Below are 13,623 nucleotides of genomic sequence, written 5' to 3' on the forward strand. Positions count from 1 at the left end.
GCTATATTTTCTCCTAGGCTCAGATATCGTTGTGCAAAATTGGAAAACCGCAAAAAACCAATCTCCCCCATCCTTGTGTTATTTAAAGCGGTTAGGATGGAGTGCATGGGAGTGCTTTCTATGAGAAGGGGAGTGCGTTATAGAACATGTAAAAATTTAAATTTAATTAAAATCTATAACAAGGATATTAACTGACAGAAACTGACATAGTAAGAAGCTTCATGCTAGTCTACAGTACCGGCTACTGTACCACTTTTTTATAATAGTTTTGTTTAGTTAATCTAAAATAAACAAAATTTGCTTGATCTTAGCAAATTGATTTCTTTATTGTCAGTCATTTGAATATGACAGTCGTTTGAATTTCGTTAATTGCATATCAAAAAAATGTATCTCACTCAAAGACCATATGAAAACCAATGAAAACATTCGTAGTAGAACAAAAGTAAAATATGCTGTCGAACTGGCAGCTAAACTTAAATGGAAATGGGCTGGATATAACGAACGTCTTACAGATGGCCGATGGAATAAAGAAATCGGGAATTGGCGGCCATATGAAGCCAAAAGACCACAAGGAAGACCGCAAATATGATGGAGCGACGATATTAAAAGAACTGCAGGGTCAATGTGGAAACATCTTACAAACAACAGAGATGAATGGCGAGAATTAGGAGAGGCCTATATTCGGCAATCCGAATAGAGAAAAGGGCTAAAAAAAATATATCAAAAAAATCGTTTATTTAACAGAAATGCACAAAATATTAATTCTACATATGATGATGGAATATAGAGACAATAAGTGAACACAAATGGATGTTGATCGCTTATTTAATGAATCATTCCAAATTTACCGCCTTTATCCCAAGGAACAATTAGTAAAATCAAAAGCAGTTACGCGAGCTTGCACATGCAAGGCAGATAAAAAAGCAACTGCCAATGCAATAAGTGATAATGCCAAATTAGATATTATGCTTGAGTTTGGGGAAAACCCACATAATTCTAATAGAAAACCAGCCCCCAAGTTTAATTTTAGACATTTATCAATTATTTGAATATTTAAACAAAATAAAATGAATCTCTATAAAATGATACCAACTCAGGAACTCACGAAAGATAACTTTGATGAAAAACGAATTTTTGTGAACAAATGATGGCACTGTTAAATAACAATATAATCCAATTAGAACATGTTTTGTTTTCTGATGAGTACCTTACAGTTTACGGGTATGTTAATCGTCAGAATTGCCGCTATTGGTCTAGAGAAAATCCCTACTGATAAGAGAAGAATATACACAATACCCTTAAAAGGTTAATGTATGGACAGAAATTGTAGATCATATCGTAGAACCATCTTTTATTGAATTTCGATGATTTTTAGCATTTCTCAAAAATAATGTCATACCAACTTTGACAAACTTATATCCTGATCCAGCAAACCTTCAAGTTCCAGTGAATATGACATATGTACTTTCAGCAAGATGGAGCAACAGACCATTACCAAATCAATGTTTGGCAATACCTCTCTATGATAGGGAAGCGAGGATCGATGCAATGGCCAGCACGATCTCCTGATCTGACTTATGATTAGACTTCTTATATATGTGAAAAATATTGTATATAAAACTAAACCCCTCGACTTAACTGACCAAAAAGACGAATAACGCTTGCTTAGTTAGATCGGGCACGTCTGAGTTGTTGAGTAACGTTAGATGAAATTTCTATTAAAGACTATGATGTTGTCAAAATACTCGTGGTGAGCAGTTTGAACATCCTCTACATTCAGATTAATGTATTTTTTATTTATTTTTACATTCTCAAAATAGTAACAAATTTCTGACATAAATCTAGCAACATATTTCCAAAATAATAAAAGATAGGTATAGGACATTATACATAGAATATATCAAGAATATTCTGGGGAACCAAAAATTAAATGATATTCAGGGTGTTGTATTTGAAATAAAAAAGTTAATATTAATTACTGTTACATGCAGCAACTCGCATATATCAATAAAAATTATATATCACTAAAAAGCACAAGTACTTTATTAAAAAGGCAAATGATAAATTAATGTTAGTCAGTAAAATTAGTAGATAATTTAACCGGCACCTAGAACAAATGGTCAATGAATTAAAAAAAAAAAATTAATCATGTTTTCGACACGTATAAAGATTTTTCAATTTTATTTAATGTTTCTAACGTTTTGAATGGAACAATTTACGAGGAATTAAAAATTATGCCAGATTTACTTCTTTTTCTTCCTCAGATTTACCTTTTTAGGCATCGCTGTTACTTACTTTTTGTCGCCACTCATTTCTGTCCATCAGGTCTTCTTCATATAAACCTTTCTCTCGCAAGTCTTCAGCCACACAGTCCTTTCATCTTCTCGGTTTTCCTCTACCTCTTCTTCTATCAACTTCGACCTGCTCTATCATTGGTCCCACATAGTTTTCATTTTTACGTCTGACAATGCCAAATCATTGCAGTCTTTGGACTCAAATCTTTTATGAGACTGTAGTTACTCCGACTCCAACATCCGCCGCAACATTTTCATTTTAGTTACCTTCATCTTTTTTTCCTGGATTTCCTTTACATGCTAAACTTCATCGTAGTACACTAAAGCAGGTCTCACCACACTCTTGTATATCTTTTCTTTTGCCCCTTTCTCGATTTATCGATCACGAAGTACCCCGCTCATTCGCTTCCAGTTAAACCAAACAGCCTGTATCCTGTGGGCAATTTCTTCGATCTAGTACCATTTTCTGTTAGGTATTAGCAAAAAAGGTATTTCATTTTTTTTACTCCTCCTAGCCTTTTTCAAGCAATTCTACGTCCTCAACAATTCCTCTTCCTTCCAACCATATAACCCCTGTTTTAGACCTGATTACCTTAAGTCCACTCTCTTCAGTAGCCCTTCTCCAAGACTCCATCTTCTCCAACATGTTCTCCTCTACTAATACGATATCACCAGCAAACAGCATTAACCAAGGAGCCCCCTTCCTTACTTTCTCTGTCAGTACATCCATAACAAGAGTAAACAGGTAAAGACTCAGTGAAGATCAACCAAATGGTCAAACAACCGACACTGGAAAGTTTCGGTCAATCCGACATCAGTCCTTACTTTGATGTACGCTCCCTCATACATATCCTGCACGAGCCTTACGTACTTTTTAGAGACCCTCTCTCTCATACATCTCCATAGATCTTGTCTTGAAACTGTGGTGTAGCTCTCTTTTCTTCTTGGTGTATTTTCTCTATCAACTCTCTTAACGCAAACAAGGCAGCTGTTGTCCTCCTTCCTGGCATAAATTTAAACTGTTCTTCTCCCATCGATGTCTCTCTCCTTAAACTTTGCTCTACAGTTCTATTCCGAATTTTCATTGTGTGCGACATGAATTTTTTCCCTCTATAGTTCTTACAGTCCCGAACGTCCCCTTTATCTTTATACAATGATACCATCACACTTTCTCTCCATGCATTGGGCATCTTTTCTTCCTTATATATATCCTGCTCATCATTTACCACAAAAAAAACAACCCTTTCCTCTCCTAGAGCCTTCCAAACCTTCAACCTAACATTCTCATTTATGATCCTGCATTCTCTCCTCTGGTTTTTTTCATCTAATAACTTACTAAAGTACTCGTACCATCTTTGCTTTATTTTAACATCGGTTCTTAGCACTCTTCCATCCGCATTCTTATTCTGCCGCACGCGGGTCAAGTCCTTTGATGATTTGTCCCTTTCTTTAGCAATGTTGTATAACCTTTTCATCCCATAGGGTGTTTCCAACTCTTCATACAGCTGTACAGACGATCTTTCCTTAGCAGTATCTACAGCGCGCTTTGTTTACCTCTTTGCCACCTTCTATATATCCTTATCTTCCTTCTTTTAGACCTGTCATACCTCTTTCTTGCCTTTTTCTTCTCTCTAACCTTCTGTTGCACCTCATTGTTCCACCACCGAGTTTCTTTGTCTCTAAGAGGCCCTTTACCAGATGTTTTTTCTAGCACTTCCTTCCCCACTCGCAGAAAAACTTAACTGTTGGCTTTCCAACAGTCATTTACCGTATCTTTCTTTCTTAAGCTTTTCCAGCACTCTACTCTTAAAGATTGTTGCCAAATCCTTATCCCTTTACTTCCACTCCTTTACTTTTTAATATCCTACTTGTTTTCCTTTTTCCTTTATACAGCACAAAATCTTTTCGACTTTCCTCTGCCCCGCTGCTATAGGTAACATACTGGTCTTCAGTCTTCATAAAGAACGTATTAATTACAGCCAAATCCCATGCCACTGTAAAGTCAATCGCACTATTTTCTTCATTACTTCTTATTCCCATGCCAAAACCAAGTTAACGAGTTATTTGCCTATATTGGCTATATGTTACCTATATGTTAAGATTTGCGTCTATTTTAATAAAAATCTTTGCCTATATAAGCGCATTTTTATCCAATTTTTTTGCTTATAAATCTAATCAGCTATAATCAGCTAAACAAAATATGGTTGGAAAAACCATAGTGCCAAGGGAGGCTGATAAGAAAATAAAAGGCAGTATAGTATTTAATATAAAAATATATTAGAAAATAGTTCTATATTCAGTTTATTAAATAAGGTACAATATCTTCAGGATTATTGGTTTTTATTTTGTAGAGATTTACATGTAAGTACTATTACAACAAAAAAAACAAAAGCATACATAAATATGAGTAAATTGTTATAAAACTGATAAAAAAATATAACCGTAATAAATATATTACATTAAAAATTACATCCAATTTCCATCCACAAAGTCAACAATTTTCAAGTACGAAATTTAACAAACTTCATATAAATTGCGACTCTAAATGCCTACATAATGCCAACAAAACATTCACTCAACACAAAAAGTCTATTATGCTCCCCGGTGGTCTTATTTAAGCCTCTTGTTTGTACAAAGAATAGTTTTGTCGTGTTATAATACAGCATTTAGGGTATCATTAATCATTCTTTAATTTTCTACAAATTTGGTTGTTATGACTTTGCAAAAACTACTGTGCATATTTTAATTCCAGGGTTTTGTTAAAAGTTGCATATAAGTGTAAAATTATAGTAATAAAGTAAAATGTTACTAACTTATAAATACGTTAAATGGCTTTAAGTTCCCACATCGAAATAATGAGAACGAAACCGAAAATATTTAAAAAAAAAACAGTTTTTGGATGTAGGCTATTTAATAAGTATTTAGATATAAAAAATTTTGCTTAAAATATATTGTTGTAAAATATCTCGCTTTAAGAGTTATAAGGGGTTAAATTAAAAATAAGCCGAATATGTTGAACTAAAGATAAGAATATGGGACTACTAAGACAGTTCATTTAGGGAAGAATTTGGGCAACCAAAACGAACTAATGAAAATAGTCACAATAATGGCCACTAGAGTAAAAAACAAGGAAGTTGCTCAAGAAATTCACAAAATAAGGAAAGGTGAAGCAGTTGGACCACATCCCTGTAAAAATAAGAACAGGAGAGAAAGAATAAGTAAGCTGACTAATTTGTTTAATAGAATAAGAGAAGTGGGACAAATGTTAAACATATGTAGAAGCAGTATATTATAAATGCAGTATGTTTAAAAAATAAACAAAACTAATGTTTCATCATGTACCGTGTTTATGCATATAAAACCGAAATATTCGCAATCAGTGTAGATTTATGCAGAGCCAATCAACAACAAATGCAATTTTTCATATAAGTTAACTAATGAAACATTAGGAATAAAGAACATTCATATGATATTCATTGATCTTGAGATAGCATTATGATAGAGTTCCTCGAGAGGTTCAGTGATGAGCGCTGAATAAGAAAGGAGTCTTCTGTGGTTCAGTAAAGATTATAAAGGATATGTACGAATAAGTAATAACTAGTATTTAAATAAGGTAGAAACTAGGTTTGGTAGAAATTAATAAATTTTATGTGATTGTAGGATTGCACATTTTCAAGTTCAAGCGATAGAGTCCATAATTTAGACAAAAAATTTAAGAGAAACATTTCAAACTTAAACAATTAGTACAACAATTACAGAAATTAAATTTATGGGGCCCAACTTAACAAATACCAAAAGGCAGTTATATTCGGCGCTGCCAATTCATAAAGTTATTGACTTTTTTAGAAAACAACAGATCAGATATAATAATCATTTCTATAAAATTAGAGATGTTAACATCAGAAAATTTAATAATATAAAAAAAGACAAATTGAAGAATCTATATTTTCAAGAGAAATGGTTTAAGAACTTAACGAATATGAAAATACCATATAATGTTAAAAAGCTCTTGGCCCTTGGTCCTAAATTTAGTCTAATACCTAAAACTAGAGATGTAGATGTAAACACAATATTAGCAGATCTCGAAAATATCAAAATTAATGTAGAAGAGAAAAGGAATAAATATAGAGCAAAAACTACCTACATTATAACCAACTACTTACAAAAGGAAATAAACAGGAATGACGACATAAGTACAATGTTTAATCAATGTAAACAATACCTAAAAAATCATTTGAATCTGTATATAGTGAGAAGTGACAAAGGCAAAGTCACAGTAGCTATGTATAAACAGGATTATATCAGCAACAATAAAATTATGCTTAAAGATACAAAATGCTACAAAAAGCTCAGTAAAGACCCCACTTTTAGTCTTTAAAAAAAAAGCAAATAAATTAGTAACAGATCTAAACAAAACATTAAAAATATCGAATTTAAGTGCAAAAAAGCTAAGAATCTACAACGCTATAGCACCTAGATTCTACTCTCTACCAAAAATACATAAACCAACCCTAGCAATGAGACCAATTGTTGTATCTATTGATTCTCCAAACAGTAAATTATCCAAGTTTTTAACAGAAATACTAACAAATGCATACAGCACAAAGAATGATTACTATATAAAAGAATCATTTAGTTTCAGCTCCTTTATTAACAATTTCAAACTTTCCCAAATTATGTGTTGGTAAGTATTGATGTATGTAGTAACATTGTGCAATAAATTGTCGTTTTATAAAATCATGAATATTATACAAAAACAATGGACAAGCATCTCACAACACAGCCCCATAGATTTTAGTTCATTTATAACAATAGTATTCTTAATATTTGACTCAAACATACTGGTCTTCAATGAGGTATATTACGAACAAATACATTGTACAACCATGGGAAACAAAATATCACCAATCCTATGCAACTTTGTACTGTATTAGCAACATAATTGAAATTTGTATTAGCAAGTTACATTATAATGTCCCATTTTTAAACAGATACATAGACGATTTAATTCTTGCACTCCCAAAAGACAAAATAATGGACATACTACACATATTTAACAGTCACTGGCCAGACTTCATTCAGACTTCAGTTCAGTTGACTACAGTTAACAATATGGACTCAATATAAACGTTAAAAAAAGCTTATGATAATTAGCAAGAAAATAATAACAGAAGGTCAACTTTACGTCAACCAATCCCCTGAAGAAAGAGTGACGCACTACATCTACCTCGGCACCATAATAAATGAAGAATTGACCAACAACCAGAAGATTAGAGCACGCATCGGAAAAGCTAGATCCACCTTTAATCGGATGGGGGCCTTGATCAAGAGTCACAACCTCTCTCTTGATACAAAAGTAAGAATGCTGCGATGCTACGTCTTCTCTGTCCTTTTTTATGGTGTTGAATCGTGGACCTTGAACGAAGATATGTGCAGAAAACTGGAAGCATTAGAGATGTGGCTATATCGGAGAAGATCCCGTTGACTGACCGAGTCACAAATGAGGAGGTCCTCAGAAGAATGAATAAGAATCGAGAAGTACTGACCACCATCAAATCTCGAAACTTACAGTTCTTCGGACATATTATGCAAAATGAATCCAGATATACTCTCCTTCAAGCCATCCTGCAAGGAAAAATATTTGGAAAACGAGGTCCAGGAAGAAGGAGAACATGTTGGTTAAAGAACCTCAGAATCTGGTTCAATACAACATCTGTGCGGCTTTTCCGCGCTGGTGCAGATAGATAAAGATTGCCATGATGATCGCCAACATTCGTAACGGATAGGCACATCCAGAAGAAGAAGAAGGCCAGACTTGCAATTTACAGTAGAATTAGAAAACAACAACTGCATACCATTTCTGGATATGATGTTACACCGTGATACAAACAACGTTCTAACAGCAGAATGGTACAGAAAGCCAATATGTAGCAACAGGTTTTTTAATTACTTTTTAGTACATCCATATACGATGAAGACCTAGACGATGAAGACTTAGTATTAAATATGAAAAGGAGGGTTATAACTTTACATCCTGAATATAGAACAGCCGGTCTTAAAAAACTAAAAACAAATAGACTGTTAAATACAATTAGAGAAGTAGCTAATAACAAAATTAGAACTAGAAATATAAAAACAATATCGAAATTACACACCAAACTAAAAACACCCTTAAATATTAAAGAAAGCTCCAATGTGGTGTACTCTCTACCTTGTAATAATTGCAATAAAGTATATGTTGGAGAAACGTCCAGAAGTTTTCCCGGAAAATTAGCATCACACAAGAGTGACATTAATCTGAATAAAGTACAAGTGAACATACTATTACGATGGGCCACACGCCTAACTATGATCAAGCATAAATATTGAGAAGGGAAAGAAACAACAAAAGACTGTTTCTAAAAATTTTTTTAATTAAAACTACTCAAAACACCTTAAACAAAAGAGAAGACATATCTTCTTTCAATGAAAAGAGCAACAACTATATAAAAGTTCTTATAAAAAATTACACAGATTAGAGGGATTATTCTAAATTCAAATATAATAATTTTTTTTTATTTGTGTTTGGTTCCCTTCTTAATTACTAAAATAAAGTATGTTGCTTGTTTAATAAATGCAAATGAAACATTTTTACATATTATGTGAAAATATGCGATAAAGGTTTGCATAAGCATAGGCACTTCCTCCGTCAAACTAACCTAAAATGCATATAAAGAAATAGGAGAGATATGGAAACCATAGTGATAAGTTTAGAACGAAGAAAAAAGAAAAGCAAATTTATAAAATGTCGCCAAATGCTAAGTAATTCTGTTAATTTGATAGTAACATAGTGACAGTTACAGCTGATTTTCTTATTTTACGTAATATTCCATTGGTAACAGAACATTTTGGTCAATATATTTCAAGCATTTTTATCATTTAGCGGATTTATAGTTACTTGTGGTGTTATAAAGAATTTAATATTTTCCTAAGAAAATTTGGGAGGAAGTAGGTAATAATGAACTCTGTCAACGCATAATCATTACTTTTTACTCTTTATGAATAGGTATGATTAATGATTTTCAAAATTGTTAAGAGGCGTAAAAGTGTGCATTATGCAAATATTGCATAATGCACACTCTTACGCAAAATACAAATCGATAAGAACAACACCGACGTCGGTCACATATAATTTAATATCAACAATGTAGCTATTCCAATGTAAAAATCAGTTCTACAGTAGATTGGTTACGGAGATAATATACGGAACCAAATGGAAATGACGGATTTATTTTGAAAAATTTACAAGTTTACCGCCAGTGTCCTAAGGAACAATTAGTAACATAGAAAATCAGTTTCAAGAGCTTGGACATTTGAGACAGATAAGAAAAACAGCCGCCAATGAAATAAGTAATAATAGGAAATTAAATATCATGCTAGAGTTGGAGAATAATCTACATACTTCTAGTTAAAATCAGACCAAATGTTCGATATTAGCCATTCATCGATTATTTAAACACTTTAAAAGAAAAATAAAATGTATATCTATAAATTTGTACCAACTCAGGTGTTACCTGGAAGATTATTTTGATAGAAGAACGTATTTTTGTGAGTAAATTGAGAATAGGCTATATTGAGAATAGATCATCCACATATCTCCAGCAAACTGTAAGTTTTAAATTTTGTTTAGAAATAATATCTGTTTCAAAATCTTCCATACATATATCGGCTAATAATGAGCTAATAGAGCTTATTGCTGGATCGAAATTTTGTTTATATAATTTATTATTTAGTTGAAAATAGGTATTATCAGTACATGTCAATAATTCCATTATAGTGTTACGATAAATATCCTGGCCTAAAATAACTGTTAATATTATGACTAATTCTGTTATGTTGTAGATTGTGCGAGACCTGAACGGAAGCTTCCAAAAAACAACATTTCGAAAGTTCGAGGCGAGTCGATGGGAAATCCAGTTTGCCCTTACCGTTTCGCCGTCCAGTCTACTCAAGAAGGTTTTAGACTTTTCGAGATAACGGCGATTTATGTATATAAATAAAACATTTTTATATGGAGGAACAGTTAATTCTGAAGACCCGCGGCCGCGATTTTAATTGTTACGCTCGCCTATATAAATTATGTGTATTATTCGTTAAATAAATTGATATAAATTATTGTGCCTTTTAATGAATTAAGATAAGAACAAGACATTATAAATTAAAGAATTCACAACAAAATATAAATAATTATAAATAAATAAAACTCTTAACAGTGGTGTCAGAAGTGGGATAAGTGGAAATTGTGGAAATGGCTACGGTTTATGAGCTCACAGTGACTAATTTAAGAAGACATCTCGAAGACAGAGAATTAGCTTCTACCGGAAAAAAGGCTGAGTTAGTCCAACGACTAAAGAACGCTTTGCTAGAAGAAGGACTAGATCCAGAGACTTATATATTTGAAGATGCTGTCCTCTCGTCTATTTCGAAAGTTTCTGGTGACATCGCATCATTAGAGAACAAATTTTCTGACGATATTTCGAAAGTTTCTTTTGATGTAGCCAAAGTTTCTGGTAACATCGCGTCATTAGAAAACAAAGTTTCTAACGAGATTTCGTCCCTGGAAAGCAAAGTTTCTGCTAACATCTCTTCGGAAATCTCTAAAGTCACTTCTGAGATGTCTGCCCTGGACGATAGAATATCTTCGTTAAAAAATCAAGTTGCTGCCGATAAGTTGGCCTTCGAAGAAAAGATGAAAGATATCGAAAGGAAGATGGAGGAAACAGGGACGGCAGAGAGAGGAAACAATCCAATTACACTAGAGACACAAGAAGACGAGACGAAATGTAAGTTGGAGACACGGCCGAAATTTGAAGGAAGTGGAGGTTCTATTCATGTTAAAGTCCCAACTTTCGACGGAAAATCATCATGGAACAACTTCATGAAACAGTTCGAATCAGCCGCAAGAGCGAATGGATGGTCTGAAAAAGAAAAGGCTGTAAACCTGACTATCGCTCTTCGAGGAGATGCCTTAGATGTGCTTCAGACCATAGCCGTAGAGGAGACCGATGATTTCGAACAACTGAAGAAGAGGTTAAATATGCGATATGGCCACGAACATTTGGAGCATGTATATCAGTCGCAGCTTAAAAATCGTAGACAGAAGAAAGATGAGGCTCTTCAAGAATATGAGGTAGATATTGCCAGATTAGTACGATATGCTTATCCAACAGCTCCCGAAGACATGATGGAAAAATTGGCCGTTCAAACGTTTATTGATGGTCTTCGTGATCATGAAATGCAGAGAACACTGCGATTAGCTCGTCACAAGACGCTGGTTGATGTCCTATCCGCCGCCCTCGAATACGAGTCAGCTACGCAGGCCTCTGCCGGGTACAGTAAAGTTAGGACTGTAAAAGAGGAAGGAGATGAAGATAAACTTGACCAGCTCGTTAATATGATGAAAAGCATGACATACAAGAAAACGAAGACAATCAGATGCTGGAATTGTGGCGAAATAGGACACGTACGAAGCTCCTGTAAGCACCCTAGGTACGACGCAAATCAAAAAACTCACCATCAGGAAAACTAGAACGGGTCAGCCTTAGGGGGGCAGCTTCGACCCAGAACTTTTCCAAAGACCCTCTCATACTAATAGCTTCTTTGAAATGTCGTGAAGATAGTGTATATGTAGATGAAGACATAAATGGTAAAAAGCATACGTTGTTGGTGGATACCGGAGCGACCAGAACCATTATACGCCCGACAGTTATAAACAGCCGAAAGAAACTGTTACCAACGAGGTTGCGACTTCGGACCGCTACAGGTGAAAATGCCAACATTCATGGAGAAATCCAGGTACAATTGGGAATTGGAGCAGAAAAGTTCGTCCATACTGTTATAGTTGCTGACATCGAAGAGGATGTTATATTAGGAATGGACGTAATGAATATGCATGGAGTCCAATTGGATTTTAAGAATAAGGTAATCAAAGTTGGCAACGAGGAGGTATTTCTTCATCCACATAATGACAACACTGTGCAAGCAGCCATTACAGAAGATACAGTCGTGGCTGCGAGAAGCGAAACGATCATAGTAGCGCGACTACAGGGAACTGTAGACGAAGGGACACCTGGTATGATGGAGCCTTGGAACCACGACGATGAGGTTGGCCGTGGAATCATAATTGGAAAGGAATTGGTGACTTCGGCTAAAGAAATTCCTCTGAGACTTATCAATGTCAACGACTACCCAGTGACCATAAAGAAAGAGACAAAAGTAGGAACTTGTATACCTGTGACATCCATAATCCGACAACATCTGATAATTCCAACGACAAATTCGACCAAATGGTTGCAGTTGCAGGACAGTCTCTGAATCAGATTGAGAAAAGGAAATTAAGGGAATTTCTTCGGCAGTATCGTGATATTTTCGTACCGAAAGGGGGAAATACGGGAAGAACTACCGTTGTTAAGCATAAAATTGATACTGGTAATGCTAAGCCAATTCGTCAAACAGCTCGACGATTACCGCAGGCGAAAAGAGAGGAAGCTGAAACGATTGTTCAGGAAATGAAGAAAGACGGGGTGATAGAACCTTCTACGAGCCCATGGGTCTCTCCGGTGGTTCTGGTTAAGAAGAAAGAAGGAACGACGAGGTTCTGTGTGGATTACCGTTTGCTGAACAACGTTACCAAGAAAGATAGTTATCCTCTGCCTCGGATCGATGACACATTGGACACATTGGCTGGAAGTAAATTGTTTTCTACTTTGGATTTGAAGTCTGGATACTGGCAGGTAGAAATGGACCCAGTAGATAAAGAAAAGACAGCCTTCACCACAGGATCTGGATTGTGGCAATTCAACGTTATGCCATTTGGACTCTGTAATGCTCCTGCGACATTTGAGTGGCTTATGGAAAATGTGTTGAGAGGGTTATCTTGGAAAACATGCCTGGTTTATTTAGATGACATAATCGTCTTGGGGAAGACATTCGAAGAACATTTGAAGAATTTAGAAAACGTTTTTAATCGACTTAAATCCGCCCAATTGATGTTAAACCCCAAGAAGTGCCAGCTATTTCAAGGTAAAGTTAATTATCTGGGTCATATAGTCAGTAAAGAAGGAGTGGCTGTGAATAAGGGAAAAATCGATTCCATTAAGGAATGGCCGAAACCAACTGACAAACATCAAGTGAGAAGTTTTCTTGGACTATGTACTTACTACCGGAGGTTTATTAAGAAGTTTGCAGATATCGCTAAGCCATTAACGCGACTTACAGAGGAAGCAAGAGAATACCGCTGGGATACAGACTGCCAAAATGCCTTTGAGACCTTAAAAAAGCATCTAATAAC

At 34.8% G+C, this 13,623-nt stretch overlaps 2 protein-coding genes across 2 annotated transcripts in view; both read right to left on the reverse strand.

The window, feature by feature from the left end:
- LOC140447677 (uncharacterized) overlaps positions 1–13,623 on the reverse strand; it is a 665,708-nt gene that overhangs the window by 352,498 nt on the left and 299,587 nt on the right. The window lies entirely within an intron of this gene.
- LOC140448888 (uncharacterized) lies at positions 3,185–3,769 on the reverse strand. The gene has a single exon (XM_072542013.1). The coding sequence runs from the start codon at positions 3,767–3,769 to the stop codon at positions 3,185–3,187; it is 585 nt and encodes a 194-aa protein (XP_072398114.1).

The sequence above is a fragment of the Diabrotica undecimpunctata genome, chromosome 8 (genome assembly GCF_040954645.1).
Source record: "Diabrotica undecimpunctata isolate CICGRU chromosome 8, icDiaUnde3, whole genome shotgun sequence".
Taxonomy (NCBI): Eukaryota; Metazoa; Arthropoda; class Insecta; order Coleoptera; family Chrysomelidae; genus Diabrotica; species Diabrotica undecimpunctata.

Coding starts and splice junctions, on each gene's coding strand:
- LOC140448888 (XM_072542013.1), bottom strand. CDS start 3,769: ATGAAAAGGTTATACAACATTGCTAAAGAAAGGGACAAATCATCAAAG.